The sequence below is a fragment of the Sipha flava genome, unplaced genomic scaffold (genome assembly GCF_003268045.1).
Source record: "Sipha flava isolate LNK unplaced genomic scaffold, YSA_version1 118_pilon_pilon, whole genome shotgun sequence".
Classification (NCBI taxonomy): domain Eukaryota; kingdom Metazoa; phylum Arthropoda; class Insecta; order Hemiptera; family Aphididae; genus Sipha; species Sipha flava.
In genome coordinates, this window is record NW_020271743.1 from 749,883 (window position 1) to 771,129 (window position 21,247).

General features: G+C 23.3%; 1 protein-coding gene across 1 annotated transcript in view; it reads right to left on the bottom strand.

The window, feature by feature from the left end:
• LOC112693808 overlaps positions 1-21,247 on the bottom strand; it is a gene marked incomplete at its 5' end in the record, with an annotated part of 84,484 nt that overhangs the window by 41,630 nt on the left and 21,607 nt on the right. The window contains 3 exons of the mRNA XM_025569030.1: positions 299-390; positions 5,103-5,320; positions 12,116-12,302. Of these exons, the coding sequence (XP_025424815.1) occupies positions 299-390; positions 5,103-5,320; positions 12,116-12,302 (497 nt within the window). The remainder of the gene's footprint in view (positions 1-298; positions 391-5,102; positions 5,321-12,115; positions 12,303-21,247) is intronic.

Sequence of the window (21,247 nt, forward strand, 5' to 3'; positions counted from 1 at the left end):
TCAGTAAGTAAAATTTAATACAATATTAGTAATATTCCTATCAATAAATACAAAAATTGGTGTGATCACAAACAAGACTTTGTATTTATTTTTTAAATTAATGCAAATGATTTAATTTTTATGAGAAAAATTTATATTAGCACATTAAAATGAGTTTAATTCGTTATAAAATACCTATTTAGGGCTTACACATAAAAATAAAAATATTATTTTATTTTATTACTATAATTGTTGGAGTAATGACCTAGTTACACATTCATAATTTATATTGAGACGTATATGTTAAAAATTTACTTACCGACATTTCGATACTTGGATGATCAATGAAAACCATTTCAGATTCTTCGCCGTCTAAGAGTATAGAAACTGTTTTTTCGCCAAACTCGTCGTCTGAAAACGTAATAGAAAATTATCCACAAATATTATTCAAAGCAAATATATTGTGATTTCCTATTTAATAATAAAACATTATTTTTTAGTTTGGCTTTACATCAGATCTATTCTGAAATTGAAAACAAAATAAACCGGAGATTCTTTTGATTATTCCAAAAAAACATTATTGTATCATAAAATAAAAGACTTAATATTAACTCCATATATCATTTAAATTCCAATATATGTACAACCGACGTTTATCTAAGGGTTAACATCACTTCAAGTACAAAAACAATTCAAAAAAATTAATTAAGTCAGTTAAAGTGGATTCGAACAATTTGCACAAGAACTTAACGTATCTTCGTGTACTTTTTGAATAAAGAATGTTGACTGCAATATTGTTAGAGATTTTGGTTGTCTTTAAGTGTTATTTTCTCAATATTAATTAATTGTATTGTTATTTTAACAAATAATTTTTTAAAAAAAGGCATTTTATAAGTATAATAAAATATATTATAACATTTGACAAGTGCTATTTAATTTCTTCATAAACAAAATATCTGTATACTTTTTAAAAATGGTAAAAAAAAATTAGAATGGATTCATAGTTATTTCGGAAAGCATGAATCTAATTGAAATCAAGAAAATATTTGATAGAAAATATTTTGATATCTACTAAATATTATACCATAATAAATAAAAACTTAAATAAAACTTCATTTATAAAAAAAATTATATCCGTAGTAAACCAATTTTTACTTCTAGAGTACAAAAATATTTTTATTTTTTCATTAATATCAATAAATAATAATGAAGCAGATTTTAAGATTATTCATTTATTTTTGGACAAAAATATTATCATTAAATTCTATGAATTTTAAATGGCTTATTTGCTGGCCAATGAATAGTAATAGCCTAATAGAACAGAATATTTTTATGCATGTGAATCATGAAATCGTCCAAACGTGAATAGCAATGTAAATATTATAGTCTATTGAGTATCTAGTGGTTCTTGGCACGATTTTGATTTATAGTTTCGGAACAAATTATGGGATCCTTATGTCAGATTCACGTAAGTATATCAAAAACAATGTAGTATTATTTAAAGTGTAAATAATGTAATATCTAAAAATAAAACAATTAGGACCCAGTTTTGCTAGATATTACCTACCTAGTTGAACTATTTGTAATATTGATAAAAACTGTTCAAGTCAAATTAAATTAAAATTAGACACTCACCAAACTTCAGTATATTGTTTTTACGTCAAAACGTGATTGTTATAAGCAAATTTGTTATCTTTAATAAAATGTTAACTGTGGCCTCAATAATTAAATCTATTTAATCCTTTTAAATGCGTACACGAGGACAGTCTCAAAGATTAATTGGGTCTGTTTGAAAGTTATATACTGAATTTAATTTAACCATTTTCTAAAATATAAATTTTATTTATTAATATTTGAACATCTACAATCTATTATGATTATGGTAATATTATGGACATAAAATTTAAAAAATTAATTTATAACAAAGCTGTACATTTTTGACAAAATAAAGCATGTTAGTAAATCTGCAGTTTATTAAAAAAATAATAATAAATATTATATAGTTATTTGTTTATTGTTCTTTAATAAAATAACTTTTTTATAAATTTATAATTTGTATGGATTGTAATCCTAAAGATTAAAAGCTAAAAGTAATCCCCTCTTTTTAATAAAAAAATAATACATAAAATATAGAAAGATATATGTTATTAAGAACATTATATCAAAACTAAATAATTACAAAGATAAGAAAGTATTTACGAAATATTTTAATTATATTAAACAAAATGTCTATATAAATATATTGTGACAATTTTAAAATGAATGACAGTTTCAAAAACGCTGGAAATAATAAAACTTAAAATTTTTATATAATGCATCAGGAAATCTATTTAATATTTAAATTTTGCCTAAGTGAATTAAAATAGATGAAAAATTTAAGATATTAAAATAAAAAATCTTTTTCACTTATAAAATGTTAAATTTTTTTAATTTTTGGTAATTATAAAAGATTAAAATATTTATTACAAACGATTAAGAGAAAAATAATATTTAGTATTTAATATTAAGTATTTCAAAATATTTGTCTCAATAATTAAAAAGATAACCTACACCATAACAAAATAGGTTTATGAAACAATCGTTGTTTCTCAAAAAACATCTCGCATTATTTTATACAATAAGTTAAATGCATTTTTGAATATGAAATTAAGTAGTTATTTTAAGAACATATTTTTGTCAATTTTATACTAGATATTTCTGTTTTTAAAATTATATAAATAAGAAACCCATTTTGAAATATACATATAGGCTATGTTACATGAAAATATTTAGAAAAATTTATCAAACAAATTTTGATTTTAATTAAAAAGAAATTGAAATAGTATTAAAAATAATACAATAGATTTACGTTTTAACTAAATTTATTATTATTGTCGTATATTTCATATTAACTATACATTTTCAATAAGTAATTATGTGTATAAAAACTCCATAAAAATGTAATATTGTTTAGTTTTATAATACAATAATAAATTATATTAATATGTTAAGTATATTTTATCATTTTATTATGATCTACCACAATTTATATTAGAAAATGTATCAATGCTTTAATTTTTGAAATTGAGTGATAATGATCCATGGATCTAGGGGGAGCACTGGGTTTAAGTGCCACCCTTATAGGAAAAAAATAAAGTATATTTAAAAGAACTAAATAATATATTGGAAAAATAAATATTGAAAGATATTCTACTATATTGTCACATTATTTTTTGGAAGGGAGTAAGTTCTCTTCAAGCATCCCTACAAACGCTTATGATCAATCATATTATATAATTTATTGTATAAAGTGCTTCAACCATAAATTAATGCTGGGTCCATCCTTTTTAAGATCACATCAATTCACACAATACTGTATTTCAAATATCTGTGGTATAAGGTTTAAGGGTTTTCAGAAGAAGAAATGGAACTAACAATAAATTGGGTTTGAGAGGTGAAGACCAAGAGTGATAAAATTATTATTATAATAAAGAATTCTGCTATTCTAATTCCTGAATTATTTTTCTGTGATGAATCCACAGGTTTTCATACTCTGTATGTTTTGGTATCGTTACATTATACAATAGTACATTTTAATTATTCTAATTTTTTTTTAATTTTATCTTAAATCATAAATATATCATGTTGTTATTAAATGATGATACATTAAATACATTCATTTTCATCAGTTTTAAATTTATTCTTTATTAAATACTTTTATTGAAATTTTTTGGTTGCATATAGATTTTCAATATAATTAATGGAATATATCAAAATTATGATATTAGAAATATTGGTGCTTAGGAAATTAATATTGTTATTCAACTATATAAAACCTATTTTATTTTAATTTTTATATTATTTAAATAAAATATTTTCAGATTTTTGGTGATATTTTTATGATGTATATTAACGTGCAAAAATATTTGTGGTATTTTTAACCCCTTTTTTTAGCCTCATAAAAGTCAAAAATCAAGCATCAATGTTTGTTTATGAACGAGTTTAAATCCGGTAACCCTATTTTTAGTATAAATAACATCAGATACGAAAAACAAGCTACATTATGTTTACAAAAACCTATTTCAAACTTTCTGATAAAATATAATAACTTCAATGCAGTTTACAAACTATTGTGTCTGGTAATTTTCAATTTGTTTTGTATACAAAGAGAACCATGGCATATTCTATTTTCCTGTGTTAACTTTACTAAACAGACTTTCAAGGAAAACATTCCAGGCTACACGGTATGTATCTAATCTTAGTTGTATCTCAATTTGTTGATCTTAAAATAAATATAAATCTATATAAAGACAAAACTAGATCAATATTAAATCAGATTAGTTTGTTTCTTCTCAACTTACTAAATTACGAAGCAAAAAAAAAAAAAAAATGTAATTTTTCTTCGATAAATTACAGCAATATATTATATATATATATATTATGATTACCTTTAATCTATTAGTAATAAAATACGATTGAAATTAAATATAACTAAGGATCGGATGTGAATATAAATTTGTGACATCCGATTGAAGTCATAGTATAATAATAGGTAGTAAACTGATTTCGAAAGGATTTTATATTACTGATATAAAACTACGACTAAATAGACATAGTAAAATAAAACTTTAAGATTATATCTGACTATAAAATGCATTATAGTTTGGTAAAAATCTCCAAAATGATTAGCAATTAGCATACACGATCATGATTCACAAAAATAAATTAATGTATTCATTCTTAACTAATTTTTGATACGCGCATATAATTTTGATGTGAAATAATATTACTGACAAATTATCAATGTTAGAAAAATCGTTGGCTATTGGTATTTATTGCTTTTAATTCTGTAAATAGGAAATATTAAATCAAATTTAATTTTACTTACTACGTGAACCTGATTATAATATTTCAAAGAATAAATTAAACCCACCAAGTGTTTGTGTCATTTTCGTAGGTACAACGAAATACGAGTGAAATACGTGGCCCAAAGAGATTTCGCTTTTTATGATAATAATCTCTGATAAAAATTCAGATGGTGTCGATATTACATTGTTTCACAGGAATTTGTAAATTCTTTGTAACGTTTGATTTCGATCAATCGTAAAATAGTCTTATTGATTATAAAAACTAAATCGACTTACCAAGAGACGCGTCGTACGTGTTTATGTATTCTGATGTCATGAACTGTGAAACAAGCGCTGTTTTGCCGACGCCTGATTCGCCGAGAAGTACTACTCTGTACTTGGGAATATCTTCGGCAACGCTCGACTCTCCAGAGCTCAAATCATTGTAACTACTATTGCCACCGCAACACGAACCATCGAAAGGTGAAATTCCACTTAGATTACTTGGACTGTGTCTGGAAAAAAATAATAGTCCGTATAAATAAATTTATCTTGACTGAATATTATTTGTTGATAATTCATCATTATATTATATTCTGCCCTAATGTTATATGGTATGAACAGTAATCTGCAATGGCATGGCAAACGTTTACAAACAAAGATGTACAACTTTATAACCACTTAATCTATTTCATAAACATCTCGCCACCTATGAAATATTTGATGGATGTATATTTTATGCTTTTGTGCTTATTATCGTACGTTTGAGGTATTTCAATACAATTCTAAACAATTATTTAAAAAAAAAAGTGTTATAATACCTGTAAAATTAACTATACCAAAATTTCGACGATGACTTCTAGACACATTAAAAACCCCTTCGCCATGCTATTGCGACGGAGTATAATCAATTATATCAACAGTATCATAAATCCTCATAAACACTTATGAAGCTGATCGACGCGACTATGTTTTCTTTGTTCATGTTATTTTCGTACACGTATTATACATGAGCAACTACTATAAGAATAATATTATCGAAAAACCACATGAATGTGTGTTGTGATTATGACAGTGGTGTAGACAATTTTTTTACGCTTATCTCAAAAGTTTCATGAATAATTTTCGATCAGTTTTATGTTTTATAGAAACACTTTTTTTTATAACATTCCTAATATAGAACCGTATGCTCTAATTATAATACCACATGCCTGGTTGATACATATGTATATCGATTGAGTTATGTATTTATAATTTATAGCGTATAAATTGTATAATTATGAATTAAAATATTAAATCAAAAACCGTTGAAAACCGTTAAAAACCATGATGCATAACAATTTTATGTACTAGCGTAAAACGTATTGTTACCGAAATATTTTAAATAGTGTTTGAAACGACATACATTTTTTCTCTTCTTTATATAACTGCATATTAATAAATTTATATTTATATGTAAAGAATTATAGTGATTTATGTAAAAAAAGATTAATTTTATAACGTATATGTTAGTAGTCATAATATGAAATTATAATTTTGTGTGATTCAAGTGTTTCATTTATTAAATTTATTTCTACTTAAAATAAAACCTTAAATAAATGGTTATTATAAACTTACTACTCTACACAGAATATTTAAATTTGAAGTAAAAATTTTGGTTTAATAAATTTGTTTAAAATTTTGTGAATGTCTATTTCATTTGAGTGATTATCATCGAGTAATAATGGTAAATTAGTTATCATAAGTACCTACTTATGCTATTTATTTATATTTAAGCTTATATTGAAGAAATAATTAAATTAGTGTCTGGTTAGACAAACCAAAATAGATTTGACATTTTTTAATTATAATATATATTTATATGTGGCAATGTATATACTAGAAACTGGAGGTTGCATATAATTATCTCGTTTTATTCACTTCCATATTATCCAGTTTCGTATTCATACTATATAATATATTTGAGTACAATGATAAATTATCTTATTATTTAAAAACACTTTTCAAAAAAATTGTTGATAGGACGTTTATCAAGTTTTAATGCTAATTAAAATAAAAGAATGAATAATGATTTTCAAAATGTGTTGAACACATAAAAATGAATATGATTAATAGAAAATAACCTTATATAATTATTTAAAGTCAGAAAACTTAATGGCTTTAACTGTAATTTATATTAAAATAAATAAATCGACATTTTTTTTTTTATATAACTCTATATACTTTAGTGAAAACAAATTATATTATTGATGCTATTGAAATATAGTTGGAATATGAGATATTATTGATAAACTTAACATTCTGTTCACCTTAAAATGAATTATGTAATTTATAATAATTTCATAAAAAATATCCTAAATTATTTTAATAAATTTAATATTAATAATTTTAAAATGTTATTTTAGCTTATCAAAATCTATGTTTATTTTCAATCTATTGAATCATAATTGAATATTTTTTCAACTCTAAAAACTACTAAAGTATACGAAAAAATATTTTTGATTATTTTATTATAAAAGCAATATGAATAATAAGCATTTAAGATGAAGTTAAATTTTCAAAGTTCACCCATTGTTAGGTTGAGTAAAAATCACAACATAACGGTAATCGTACACTTTCTAAAATATAGTTAAATAAAATATATACCATAAAAATACAATATATTTCTTGTTTCTTGTTTTTTTTTTTTTTTTTTTTTTTTTTTTTTTTATGAATCTATCATAATTAAAAACATTTAATATTAATATATTGCTGAGAATTATTACATTTGAGTTTCATTGATTTTGTTCTCAAGAAAAAAAAAAAATTGCCACATCCCTATATTTATATACATCATTCAACTTTAACATTGAAACCCTTACAATCTTATGGAATATTCTTATACCTATTCTTATCTTTACTTATATTATATTTTTATTTTATACCATTATTTAGAAAGTTTAACATTTGGTAAACAAAAACTCTAACCTACATTAATTTCATTAATAGCTAGTTTTTTTAAAAATACTTACAATTTACTCCAAATTGAAAACAAATGGTTTTGTGTAGAAATTGAACCTATATTTTCTATACCAAATTTAAAATATAATTAGGCTATAGCAAGAGATAAATTAAAATCCCTTTTTACATGGTGATATCGAATAAAGTTTTGATGGATTCATAATGTATATTTAAATAAATGTCATTAAATTTTAAATTTTAAATAGAATTCCAATAATTATATTACCTATATTGTTTCAAATAACGAAGTCTTATTCCAACATAATTGACAAATAAAACGGTATTATATGTTTTCTAATTAATGAAAAATTATGCCAGAACAACTTCAATTAATGTTCATAACATTTCTCTATAACTAACATCGTTGGTGCAGCATTACTCTATTAATATTCGTGTTAATGTTGTAGACATTATATTGCTAAAATTCTTTCAAATAGATTGCACAATGCAATTTGTTTTATTAGATGAAATGGAAACGTGTAACATTAAGTCTTCTCTAAATCTCCTTTTTCTTGTATTCTTTTTTTTTATCTGTATTTTCCCTCTGGGCGATAAACATCAGACATTTTTCCGTTAACCCGATTCTTAAGCGCTTGCATCAATTCACTGCCAGCTCTACGACTTCCATATATACTAGGTTTGATTGATAGCTGAACAGTCTGAGTTGTCGTAATGGACGTTAAAAATATTTGCATATAAGCGAATATATTTAATTAAAACCCAGTGTTAAATACGGCATAATAAACCAGGTTTACAGAAACCATTATGTAGAATTACAGTTTTTATTCTTGTTATTAAAATTTTAAACTATTGTTAAACATAGCCACACTGTTGTAATGAAATATTTTTACAAAATACAAACGTATATTTAATTATTTTAATTTTTCACTATTACAATCTATCATAATACTCAGTATTAGTGTTTTAGTGATGATTGGTCTGTATATGTTTTAAAGTGTTAAATATGAATATAATAATCTGAAAAATATTTAAAAAAACCTCACACATTAACTATATTAGTGAATAATAATATTTACTGTATTAAATCGCTTTGCATTGTATAGGTAAAGTATTAATATATTTTATAAAATAATACATATAAATAAGTTACACCAAAAAATTCCGACTGGTTCAAAAGTTAATGTGGTATCATACCTTACTATAATTAACGTTCATTTTAGAAATTATTTTATTCTATTCGAATTTCGCATACGAGTGAATGGCAGTATTCAAAATAATAACTTCTTTAAAAACGTTCGATTGTTTTCGTATATCATTTTTATTTAATTTAAAATAATGAAGTATCCACCGTATATTTACACTATACGTATTATTTATATTTTCAATACTGTTATATTATGTTATTTTCAAATGTACATCTAATATTTGTTAAATAAAGAGTTAAAATTGAGAAATTTATCAATCTACTACAATAAAAAAAAAAAATAATACTATTTATTAGTGTTTTAAAGACGGCTCATGTTTATATTTTAAATTATATTAAAAATAAAAAAAAAATAGGGTTAAATAAATGAGTTTATTAGTATAATTGGTTTTATAATATACATGTTAATAATATTAGTTGTTAATAAATTATTTATTCCTGATTGCTTTTAAATACATTTTTAAAAAAATTAAAGAAATATTATATTAATATATCATATTATGTTTTTTTTTTGTTTATTTATTGTATTATATTATAATAATATACAATATCATGTATGCGAATACATCAATCATTTTTATAAATTGAAGAGGTTTCCAAATAATAATAAAATAGGAATTTACATAGTCCATGTTTAAAACGATTACATAATATCGTGTTGAACAAGTGAATTGGTTGGTTGTTTTATTCGGATATTTATTTTGATTGAAACGCCACGCCAATAACGCGGTCGTCGGTTGCTATAATCATTGATAAGTATATTGTAATCGCGGCGAGGTCGGATGACACCCACAATGAGTTAGGAACAATTATTTGATCATTTATGCAACGTTACCTATCGTCAGTCTGTATAAACATTATTTTAGTGTCCGAAAACCCCTATATCAACGGTTACTAACCCTTTCGAGACAATCACCCGCAAACCGGGTTAGATATTGGTAAATACTCCTATCCACTAAAAAAGCACGTGTGCCAGGACTAACATAAAACCCGCATTATCAGGTTATCAGTTATCGTAATCCAATTAGACCGATATGTGAAACTGCAATGATGGATATATCTCTATATATAGGTTTATACATATATTGTATAAAGAAACATTTTATTTTTTTATGTTTGTACTTATGTAAAAATGGTTAATTTCGCAGAAGATAATCGAGAGTACACTGATAAATATAATTTGAAGATAAAAAAAAAATAATAATAATTGTAATAAGAGGTTACATAATAAAATGTATAATAAAATAAATACCTAATATGTACATAAAAAAAAAATAGTCCAGTCTATACCCCTCAAAAAATCATATTTTATCCTTTAGGAGGTAATTACTCCTTGGTTGAGAACATGGGTTATCTGTCTATAATATAAAATCAATGCTAGTATCTTTTCATTCAAAGTTTGCAGTACACAAAGACATTTTCCAAATTTTTTACGAATTTGTTTGAAAATACTCTCTACTTTATTGCTATTTACTGTTTAATTGTAATAAACTTACAAGTGTTATATACGTTTTATAAAAAGCGGTCTATGAACAAAATCACCAACATTATACTAAAATAAACAGATTTTTGTGTGCACGACATGTTGTGTATCACAGTAACCACTGTTATATCGCATATGCAGTCGTATACAGAATTAGTTTTGTCTATAAAATTAATAAATTTGTTTTAATTTAAAATATTATAACGAAGAAGATACATTAATTAATAAAATTATTTATTTTTTCTGTTATAATTCCCAATGATATTAGTAACAATAGTTATAATGAACTTAATCACCATCGGGTCCCTCTAATTTTATTTTTTCTTAAAACCATTTTCTACAATTGATATCCTTCATACAAAAAACTCATCTTGAGTCTGGACAGTCGAAAAACATAAAATGGACACTTCGAAATGTTGTTCTCTACATAACTCATCCCCATGATTAACGTTACTCCGAAATTCAAGTAAAATAAAACCTTCGTTAGTATTATTATTAACATATGGTCATAAGTATAATATCAGTTAAAAAGCATATTTATTAATTCCTTAAGGATTTCAAAACTACTATCAAGCATTAATTAGAATAATTATTATCAATAACATATACATTTTTTACATTCCTCCGTATCCACTTCACTTCTATTTACTTATATCACACTTAGATAATTTAGATTAATATATAACATAATCATATATATTTATTTTAATTCTTATTTGCCTTTTAAAAATATATATTTCTCTTATAATATGTATATTTACAGTCTTATAATACTTTAGTAATAATCAAGTTTTAATTATTTCAAAACATTTGTACATTATAGACAAAATTTAGTTCTGTCAAAATTTGTTATTAGTTTTATAATTTTTTGATCTATATCAATTTGATTTAATTTGGCGAAAACTGTCGAGAAACGTTTTAACACCAAAATGCTTTTTCATTTGATTTATTTATAAATATGTAAAAATTTATATTTACGATTTTAAATTTCAGTAGTTTTTAAAAAACTATTTCGCTATAAACTTTGTATAAAATGCGGAAAAGATTAGTTTTACCATAAATTTAAAAAATATTTTTAAAAGAGTTTACTGTTAACGATTAGTCACTTTACATAAGATATTTTTTTGTTAATAGTATTATATGATAGTGTTATCCTAGGAAATAATTTAATACATTAAAAAATTAAGTTTATTAAAATGTCAGCCCTGTTTTCTACCTTTATAAGTGTTAAAAGAATAAATCAAGCAGATCTCTCAAAGATGAAAAATATTTGAAATTAAATAAAATAAGTCTAATAATTTATGCTATTGAAAATATATTAGATAGTTCAGTAGTAATAAAATTGAATATTTAATTATATTTTAGCTTATACTAAACTTTATTACATAATGAGGGTTTAAATATATCAAATTTTGATTAATTCAAAAGAAATTTGTCTTATTGACTATATAGTTTATGTATAATATATTTTTTACTTAAAATGAATATAGAACATTAAAATTTAAATGTACCACATTTAGTTTTAGTATTTAATACTACGTTTCAATTTCATTATTTTAACAACTTAATATTTTAAAATGTTATCACATAAGGCAATGCAATTATAATGAAAATAAACACTTATATAGTATATTATATAAATATATGTAGAAAAATATTCACTTGCTAGTTGTTGAATTGACGCTAGTATTACTTCTGGATCTTCTGTTAATGATGCTATCACCACAATTCACCACTCCACCTTTATTGGTTATACTGAATGTTCGAAGTCGATACAACTCATCACCAGACCTTGGATTGTATGGTTTTTCTGGAAGACTGCATACACGTGGCCTTATATGGTCTGGAACTGGAACAAAAGTAAGAATAAATATCATCAGTGTCATACTTAAAAAATGGTCGCTGTTAACTGTAAATCATAACATTATAATATTACGATTAAAAAATTGAACTACTTAACTCTAGTTTAATACTGATTTATTTTTATTCCATTATCTAATGTATTCGGTAGAATCTATGAGTTTTCGCAAAAAAAAAACCGTGCTCAAGTATAAAGTGGATACATTAGAAAATATATGTGGTATACGTCTATTTTATGACGTCTGTTGTAATACGTCTTATAATATTAAAATAGTAGTACTGAAATTTTAAAGTTTTTAAAATAGGAACATTATAGCATTATTTATATTTACAATATAATATAAAGTAAATTGAAAAAAATCGCAAGAGGAAACATTGAAAATTGCAACAAACCGATCAAACTGTTTAAGACGCGAAGAAGTATTTACCTATAAGTAATCGTTATAGTAATTACATATAAATGTTTTGTATACTGATATAAAACAATAAAATAATTTATTGTTATGTTGTTTCATGAATTTCATAATAATATATTTCATATAATTGTTTTAAAGTCAACCGTCTTATTTTAAACTGTTGTGTTTATACGTTACAATATTTAGTACACATAGTACTTAAAAATAAGGAAAAGGAATACTTTTTTTTTTTATCTTACCCCTTTAATATTTTTATACAGAATGCTATGAACAGAGTACCCTTGCATATATTAAAATAATATTATTTAAATTCAATTTTATTACAGGGCAAATTTATTGAATATATGGTGAAATGATAAAATACATATAGTGTAGGTTATAAGTTTGGTATAGGTTACATATATATATATATATACGTTATATTGGTTACATTTAGGTTCATCCAGTTTAATAACTAATTTTACAGTCCATAAACCTAAGTTAAAATCCTCAAACATTCATATTTTTGATAATTAAACGTACATATATTTAAAAAAATTACAATACACAAATAATAATAATTATTTATATAGCACAAAATAACCATATTTTATCATATTTTTATAATAAAAATTTATAATGATGTAAAAACAATTATTGAAATATAAATCTAAAGCAATAATGCAAAGATGCATACCTATATTAATTATTAAATATATTTACGAGTGCTATCAATTAATAATATAATATATAAATATTTATACATACATGTACTTTTGTGTATACATGCTACAAAATAAAATAACTTTCCAATCCATTAATGACATATATGAGTCAATATTTCCAAGAAAATAAACAAAAATTATAAATTTAAAAAAAAAAAATTAAAAACAAAATAAAATTACATGAAAAATATATGCAAAAACACACTCTCAACACTTTAAAACAAATTACTTATTAATATCATCACAGAAACGGTTTCTATACCATTAATGTTGATATTAATTTATTTTTATACTTCAGACTTCAAATTAAGGCTTTTTTGCTATCATAATTATAAATAAATAGTTTTTTTTTAATCACATTTTTTAATTTTTTTAACTCTTGTATAAAAAAAAAAAAAAAAAAAACATTGATCATTTTGCCGTAAAATGAGGTTAATCCTGACTTTCACTATACGTATACCGCTGAATATAGTAAGACAAATACTTAATCCTCAAAATATTATGCCAAATAATTATAAAAGTATAAATCCGTAATTACACGTAGCTTGATAAATAGTTTATCAGAGGAGGTACTTTCAAAATGTGATTTAAGTTTTAATGAAAAACTTAATTTTCTGGATAACTGAATACAATTAAATAACCGTATAACTATATATATATAATACTAGCTGAATTACCCGGCTTCACCCATGTGTAGTTTTTACTTGCTCAAAATGCAATTGCTAAATCAACACACATTTTTGTGTTTTAAAGAAGAAAAAAATTTTATTTTACTTAATGCTATCAAGTGCTATTAGTAGCTGAATTATAAATAAAACAAAAAAAATATTAATAATATTTACAAATGACTCTTTACGTAGTTGCTCAATTCTAATATGGCTTAAGTCAAAACCTCTTGGTTTACCACATTCTGAATTTTATTTTGTGATACATAAACATATAAATGGTCAGGTCTTCCTACTCTAGACAATGCCACATACAATTGCCACGTGAAAAACTGCTATTTTCAAAATCTACACCACGGTAAGCTAAAGTCTGACCTTGGGTTTTATTTATTTTTATTGCAAAACAGACTTTTATTGGAAATTGAACTCTTCTAAACTTAACTGGAAAATCGTTGGGGTATAATTATACTTTTGATAAAAATATTTTTTCTCTCTTAGCACATACGGTCAAAATTTCAGTTTCAATTATATTTTTTGTAAGAGAGGTTACACGGAGCCTAGTCCCATTACATAATCTAAGAGAATTCAAATTTCTCAATAATATGATTGGAACTCCTAACTTCAGTGATATTTTATGAGGAGGCCTACCAGATGGTGTTTGTGAATTTAAAAACTCGGTAAGAAAATGTACCGCTTCTTCACTATTAATAACTATCGATAGATAAGTAATCCATTTCTAGTGCTTGAAATCCACTAATTATTAGCGAGTTTATTGAGTCAGCTCGGCGGTTATTTGTGGTTGTCAAAATAACGCGGTTTTCCATATAATCCTACATAAATCATAGCAAACGTAATCGGTTAACTGCTATTATTGTTATATTACTTGTTATTATTATTATATATGAATATAGATATACAAATTACATTTAAAAAATTATTTTTGCCGATTTCAACCCTTTAAAATCATAATTTTGAAAATCAGATGATGTAGTGACACTAAGGAAGTTATTTGGAACAATTCTGTAAAAAAAAAATTTGGAAAAAAGTTAAATAACGTCGTCACAAAATGGGTACATAAAAATGGCCTCTTCTTTTATATATATAAATATAAGGATGTAACTATGTATTTATTTGATTGACCTAAGGTAATAAATGTTATAACTGAAACATAAATCATATTATTGAAACTCTAATCTAAATTACAAATTTAGACAAATTTAGTCATTAATTTAAACAAAACAATAGCCTTTTCCAGTGTCAATTTTAAAGTTGTACAATAAGTAAATATTTTTAACACCAGCTTTCAATTCTAATTGTAATATATAAATAAATAAACAAACAGTTAATATATAAAAATAAATAAATAAAACCTTAGCCTGAAGTATTATTATATTTGTAAAGTACCATCGGTTTCGAATTAAAAATATATAATCAAGTATATACAAAGTTAATAAAACACTTTATATATATCCAATGATGAATTTTTAATTCAAAACAGGTCGTACTTTACAAATATAACAATACTCAAGGTGAAACTTTTATTTATTTATTTTTATACACAAACTATTTGTTTATTTATTTATTTATTAATTTATGAGTATTAACTATTCATTAGTTTTTCATTTTTATTTAACCATTTATTATTTTGTTATTTAATTATAATTAAAGAATGTAATTTTTGTGGATAGCCTATTTTGTTTTTATTTTTTTTCTTTACTAAAAACATTTTTTATTTATTTTTGTTTTTATACAAAAAATAACAGCACCATTGATTAATTTTGTAATTTCCATGAATACACGTATTTTTTGTTTTCTACATTTATAGTTTTTACTACTATCTAACAAGGAATCAACTAAGATTGTTTGCTTGTCAGGAGATTGAAAAATAATGCTTTTGAAAAAACTTTTCAAAATCAAACCTGATTGTCGATTGTAGTAACTAACTAGTAAGTTACAAACATTTTTAAAGTAATTTGTAAGTATTCATTCAACACAAATACAAATATTGAACATTAAATAGAAAAAAGGACAAATATTTAACTAACATACATTATTATATTTATTATATCTATGTTATAAAATGTAATACAATAAATTTCAATAGAAATTATACCTAATTAACTACTCGGATGTTTTCAGTACTCGTCGGTATTGTTTTGAATATTCAAACGCGAAAATCAGAATGCATGTATATAATAACTAATAGAAACTCGATTTAACCGCTTGGATGCTTAGAATATAATTATAAATACATGTGTCCAATTTCGTCCATAAATTTTTTTATTTAGATATTAATATATTAACTTTAATATAACCAACCGCAATCCTAATTTAATTAAAATGTAATATTAAAAAACATATTACACAACAGTATAGCCATACTGACTAGTGTTGGATTTCGAATAAATGCTGCCAAAATATCCTCACAGATTCTTATATTGTAATTTGTTAATAAAGTTTTTAGATACTTAAGAATTGATTAAAATATTTTATTTTCTTGAAACTTTATTTCATGACTGTGTGAATTTTTTATATGAACGAATGGAACGAATGCGGTCATGAGAGTGTGTAAGAGTTTGAGTAAATAATATTATTATCAGCATAAATATTACTTAATGAATCAGCATATTTCACCAGTTATCTGACACAATGTCAATAAACACATCAAATAAAAATATGGATATATGTTAAATTCATATTCAATAGTTTTTTATTTGTAAAATATAGTAGAAAACTATACACACCTATCAAATTAAAGGGGTTCTTGAATCAGCTGTGTATTGTATTGGCACAACAATTTACGAGCTTTGAGATAACTATTTTAGTTTAATAAATTATTCAACCGATAATAACGACCAGAAATATAATATTCTTATTTTTACGTTTAAACGTTATAACAGGTTGTTTTATCTACTCCTAAAGACCAAGCCTTGTTGTAGTCATTCATGTCTGTCACATGCCGTTTTCTTATGTTATTGGTATTGGTAAGATGTAAAACCCATCCAACGGTTTGTTTATGATAACTAAAAAGTTTGTATCAGTGTATGATTGTGTGGAGGGGGATTCTTGAAATTTACCTCTACAACAAAAATTGTCATTGATATAACAAGAAACTTATGGGTAGAATATTAAATTTGTTAAATTTAAAAATTACTATTTCAAATACGGAAATCCTGTAGAACTTTTTTGTTTGAGTAAAAAAGTTGTCTTTTATAAATGAAAGAGGGGTAAACACGAAATAACATTTTATGAATATTTTCAAGTTCAATGAAATGATTCGTCACTAAATATACTGCACATTATTCTTTTTTATATGCTGTAAAAATTATTATATAATAATATATAAATTTATAAATATGTAAACTATATTTATCATTATTATTATTAGAGGTGTTTACAACTACATATTTTATGAAATAAATAAAACTAAATATTTGGCCATACTACTACCGATCCATGTTTTTTTATACAGTTAATATTAATATCTGGAGAAATAATATCATATTTATTTAAACAGTTCTTTGTATTATAGATTCCCTTATCACATTATTTTCAAAAAATGTATAATTTAAATAATATTTCTTAATATATGGATGTAATTTTTTTTACTTAAAATATATACATTAACGAATAATGAGTAATTGGCAAGTTATAATTTCAAATATTTGTGAACATTTATACTTGTAAGCCCGAGAAAATGTATACAAAACACGATAATACAAGATATAGTAAATTAAGTATTACTTATGAGTTGAATATAAATAGTTATAATGTTGAGTATATTTTACTAACTTAGTGACATGTATCTTTATGTCTATATAAATGATTATTGCAATTATATAGAAACAATACAAATTCTAAAATTTTATTAGATTCTAATAGCCCTGATAGAAAATATTATTTTTTACTAAAAATAAAAGAACACGAAAAATCATATTAACACATGAATATAATTCAATTTTTAGTGAAAATATACAGTTTGACTTTTAATAATGGATTATAAGTATGAAATAAAAAATTTGTATATGTTATATAAATCTTAAAAAAATCTCACCAAAATACTATCGTTAAAGTAATCAACAATAATAAGATATTTAAATATCAATTACTATCGGAAAAGATTTTAACGCTATACACAACTCATATTTTAAATTCTGAAAACATTGTAGAATTAATTGATTTCTCACTGATGATTTATTTTCCTGTGTTCAAACTTTCAGGTAAGGAAAACAGTTCCATCAAAAGTTTTATGGCGAGACTAGTTCTTTCAGCATAAAATGTTTAATAGTTTTTTGGCCGATTTTAATATTATTGTAATATGAGCCAGATGTTCTCAAAATAAAACTATAACTTTGATAAAAGTAAAATTACCATTAGAAAATGTACAATGAATTTAAATTTGAAATTTATTTAATCTAATAAACAGTATTATATAAGCAATTATTTTTGACCCTCATGATTAAGGTGTTAATAAAGCATTTTAAACATAATTTTTTTTTTTTTATTTAATACATTTGGTTAAATGTAATTAAATTAGGTTAAATGTTCACCTACATAAATTATAAGACTATTACTTTCATTGACTTTTAACAACCCATATATTTTGGTGCTTCAAACAGATTTTAAGAAATAAGTGAGTGAGGTGGCAAAAATTTATCTTCAGACAATATTATACTATCTAGGTTATGGGATATTTAGTTTAGACAATAGTCATTTAATTATGCAATGAACCCTACTGTAAACAATACTCAGATAATTAAAATACTATATATATATATATATTTTTTTTTCAATAAATAGTTGTTTAAATTCGACCACAAAATTCGTCAAAAATTATAGAACCTTTATTTTCAACTGTAACCAAATTTGGAAAAATATCTGCTCATCAGAGTTATGGTTAGTTTTTATTATGATTATTTATTATGTAATAACATAAAAAAAATTCTCGTTGGGTGTCTTCTTTGAGTAAACACTATAATTCATATTTATACGTTTGACAAAAGAAAACGAGCTTTGGAGATGTTTATTACTTATCATACTAAGGATCTTGTATTTTCATTCACTAAAAAACTCTACAGGTGTTGCATCAAAGTTCACGAAAAAAAAAAAAAACCATTTGAAAAAAAGGGGAAAAAGATAAAGCGAACGGCTTGAAAAAACTGTTTCTGAAATATAGAGTATAGAGTTCTTTCATAATAACAAAATCAATATAAACTCAGTCCCATATATTATTTAGACAGTACGTTATATATACTATACGTTATATATTTATACACATATTTTAAATCAGAATAATATAAGTAGAGTATTATAACGTAACTGCAATTAAAATAATATTTCCTCATTTGTTAGTATTTATTAGAAATTATTATTTTTGAACCAATAAAATATTTATAAATGCATTTTATTTAAAATAAATCAGTTGATCTTTAATAATCTTAAAGTGTACTTATTTGAATTACAATAATAAATCAAATATACATCAGAATGAATTATTCAAGACATTCTTTTATGATATACTATAATATAATATACATGGTTAAATATAATAATTTAGTTTATAAGACCTACTATCGGTGACAAGTTAAATTCGAAGTTTACATTAATCGGATGGTCGATGATTTTTAACTATCTAAAGCAAAGGTAAGTCTAGTTAGATCCTAAAATTATAGAAACAAAATAGGAACTTAGTCAGATGGCGATCCCTTATGGTATTCTATTGATAGGATTTTACGATAAAACGTTTAATAGACGCGTGTTTATGACAAATTATACAAAAGCCAGTGTATTCTTTTGTTATGACCATGAAGCCTTTAAGTTCTACCACTAACAATATGACAATAAAAAAGGAATATAAATATTTAATAAAAAATACCTAGAAATAATGTTCACATTGCATTAAAAAATTGTTTAGTACCGTAGTGAGGTATCGGTTATAAAATACTCAATATTTTATTAAAAAATCAATATATATATTATATATACATGTTTAATACTATAAATTATTTTTTTTTTTTTTTTAAATGAATAGACATAATAAGTATATTTATAATATACTAAAACTGATGAAACGAAAACACATATATTAAGTTAAGAAGCCACCCAATGATACTACTTTAATTGTTAATTTTTAAGTTAATTAAGGTAAACAATTCAATAATTTTTGTTATTTGAACGTGTTTTCATTTTGTGTATTATTATAATAGATTTTTGTACCATTTGCATTTTAAGCGAATAAGATACCTACCTGAAATTAAGAAGAATGAAAAATTTTTAATTAAAGGATTTTAGTGGAAAGAAAAACAAGACAATACTTCTTCATTAATTTGCATATATAAATAAAGAAAAAGAGTTTAGTACGTATGTAAATTATATCATCTAAGGAAACAGTAAGTTCACATTTTATCAAGAAAATACTACTATAATAGCAATTTAATGAACTTATCTGTTAGCACCTGATAATAAAATAAAATAATTTATTACAATTATATTGCTTTAAAATATTATTACCATACAAATAATACATTGTTTTTACTAAAAAATTTACGCTTGTGAGAATGGGTAAAAATTATATCTTGATTTTAACTGATCCAAAAATCCAAAAGTGAACAAATTGATATAAAATTAAAATATTAGAATTGTATAGAAATTGTTATTATTAAAAACTCAAGAATGTGTTTTAAAGACCTATTTACGCGCAAAGGCTACTCACATTTTCTAGCAAAAATATGGGGTTAAAAAGTTACATAAAATATTAATTAAATTTTTTTTTCAAACATGTTATCTGAATACAATTATTAATAAGTATTTTTATTACTTTTTTTTTTTAAATCATGAAAAATTTCTTTGGACCTTTCAATTTTATTGAAGTTTTAATATTAAAATATGTATTCACCAAAGTATTGTCTTTATTTCTAAAAAAATGTATTATAAATAAATTTGAATATTTTAGATTCTAAGTGGAGCGAAAATGAAAATCTCTATCAGACCTCCGGGTCCCTTTTATGACCAATATTTTAATCGTCACTATGATGTGTGATTATTTTATTTAAATTGAAAAAATCAAAACATAAGAGAAACTAGTTATCTAAAAATGGTATAATTTATATAATATTTTAACATTAATCATTAGTGTCATTTATTTAAGAT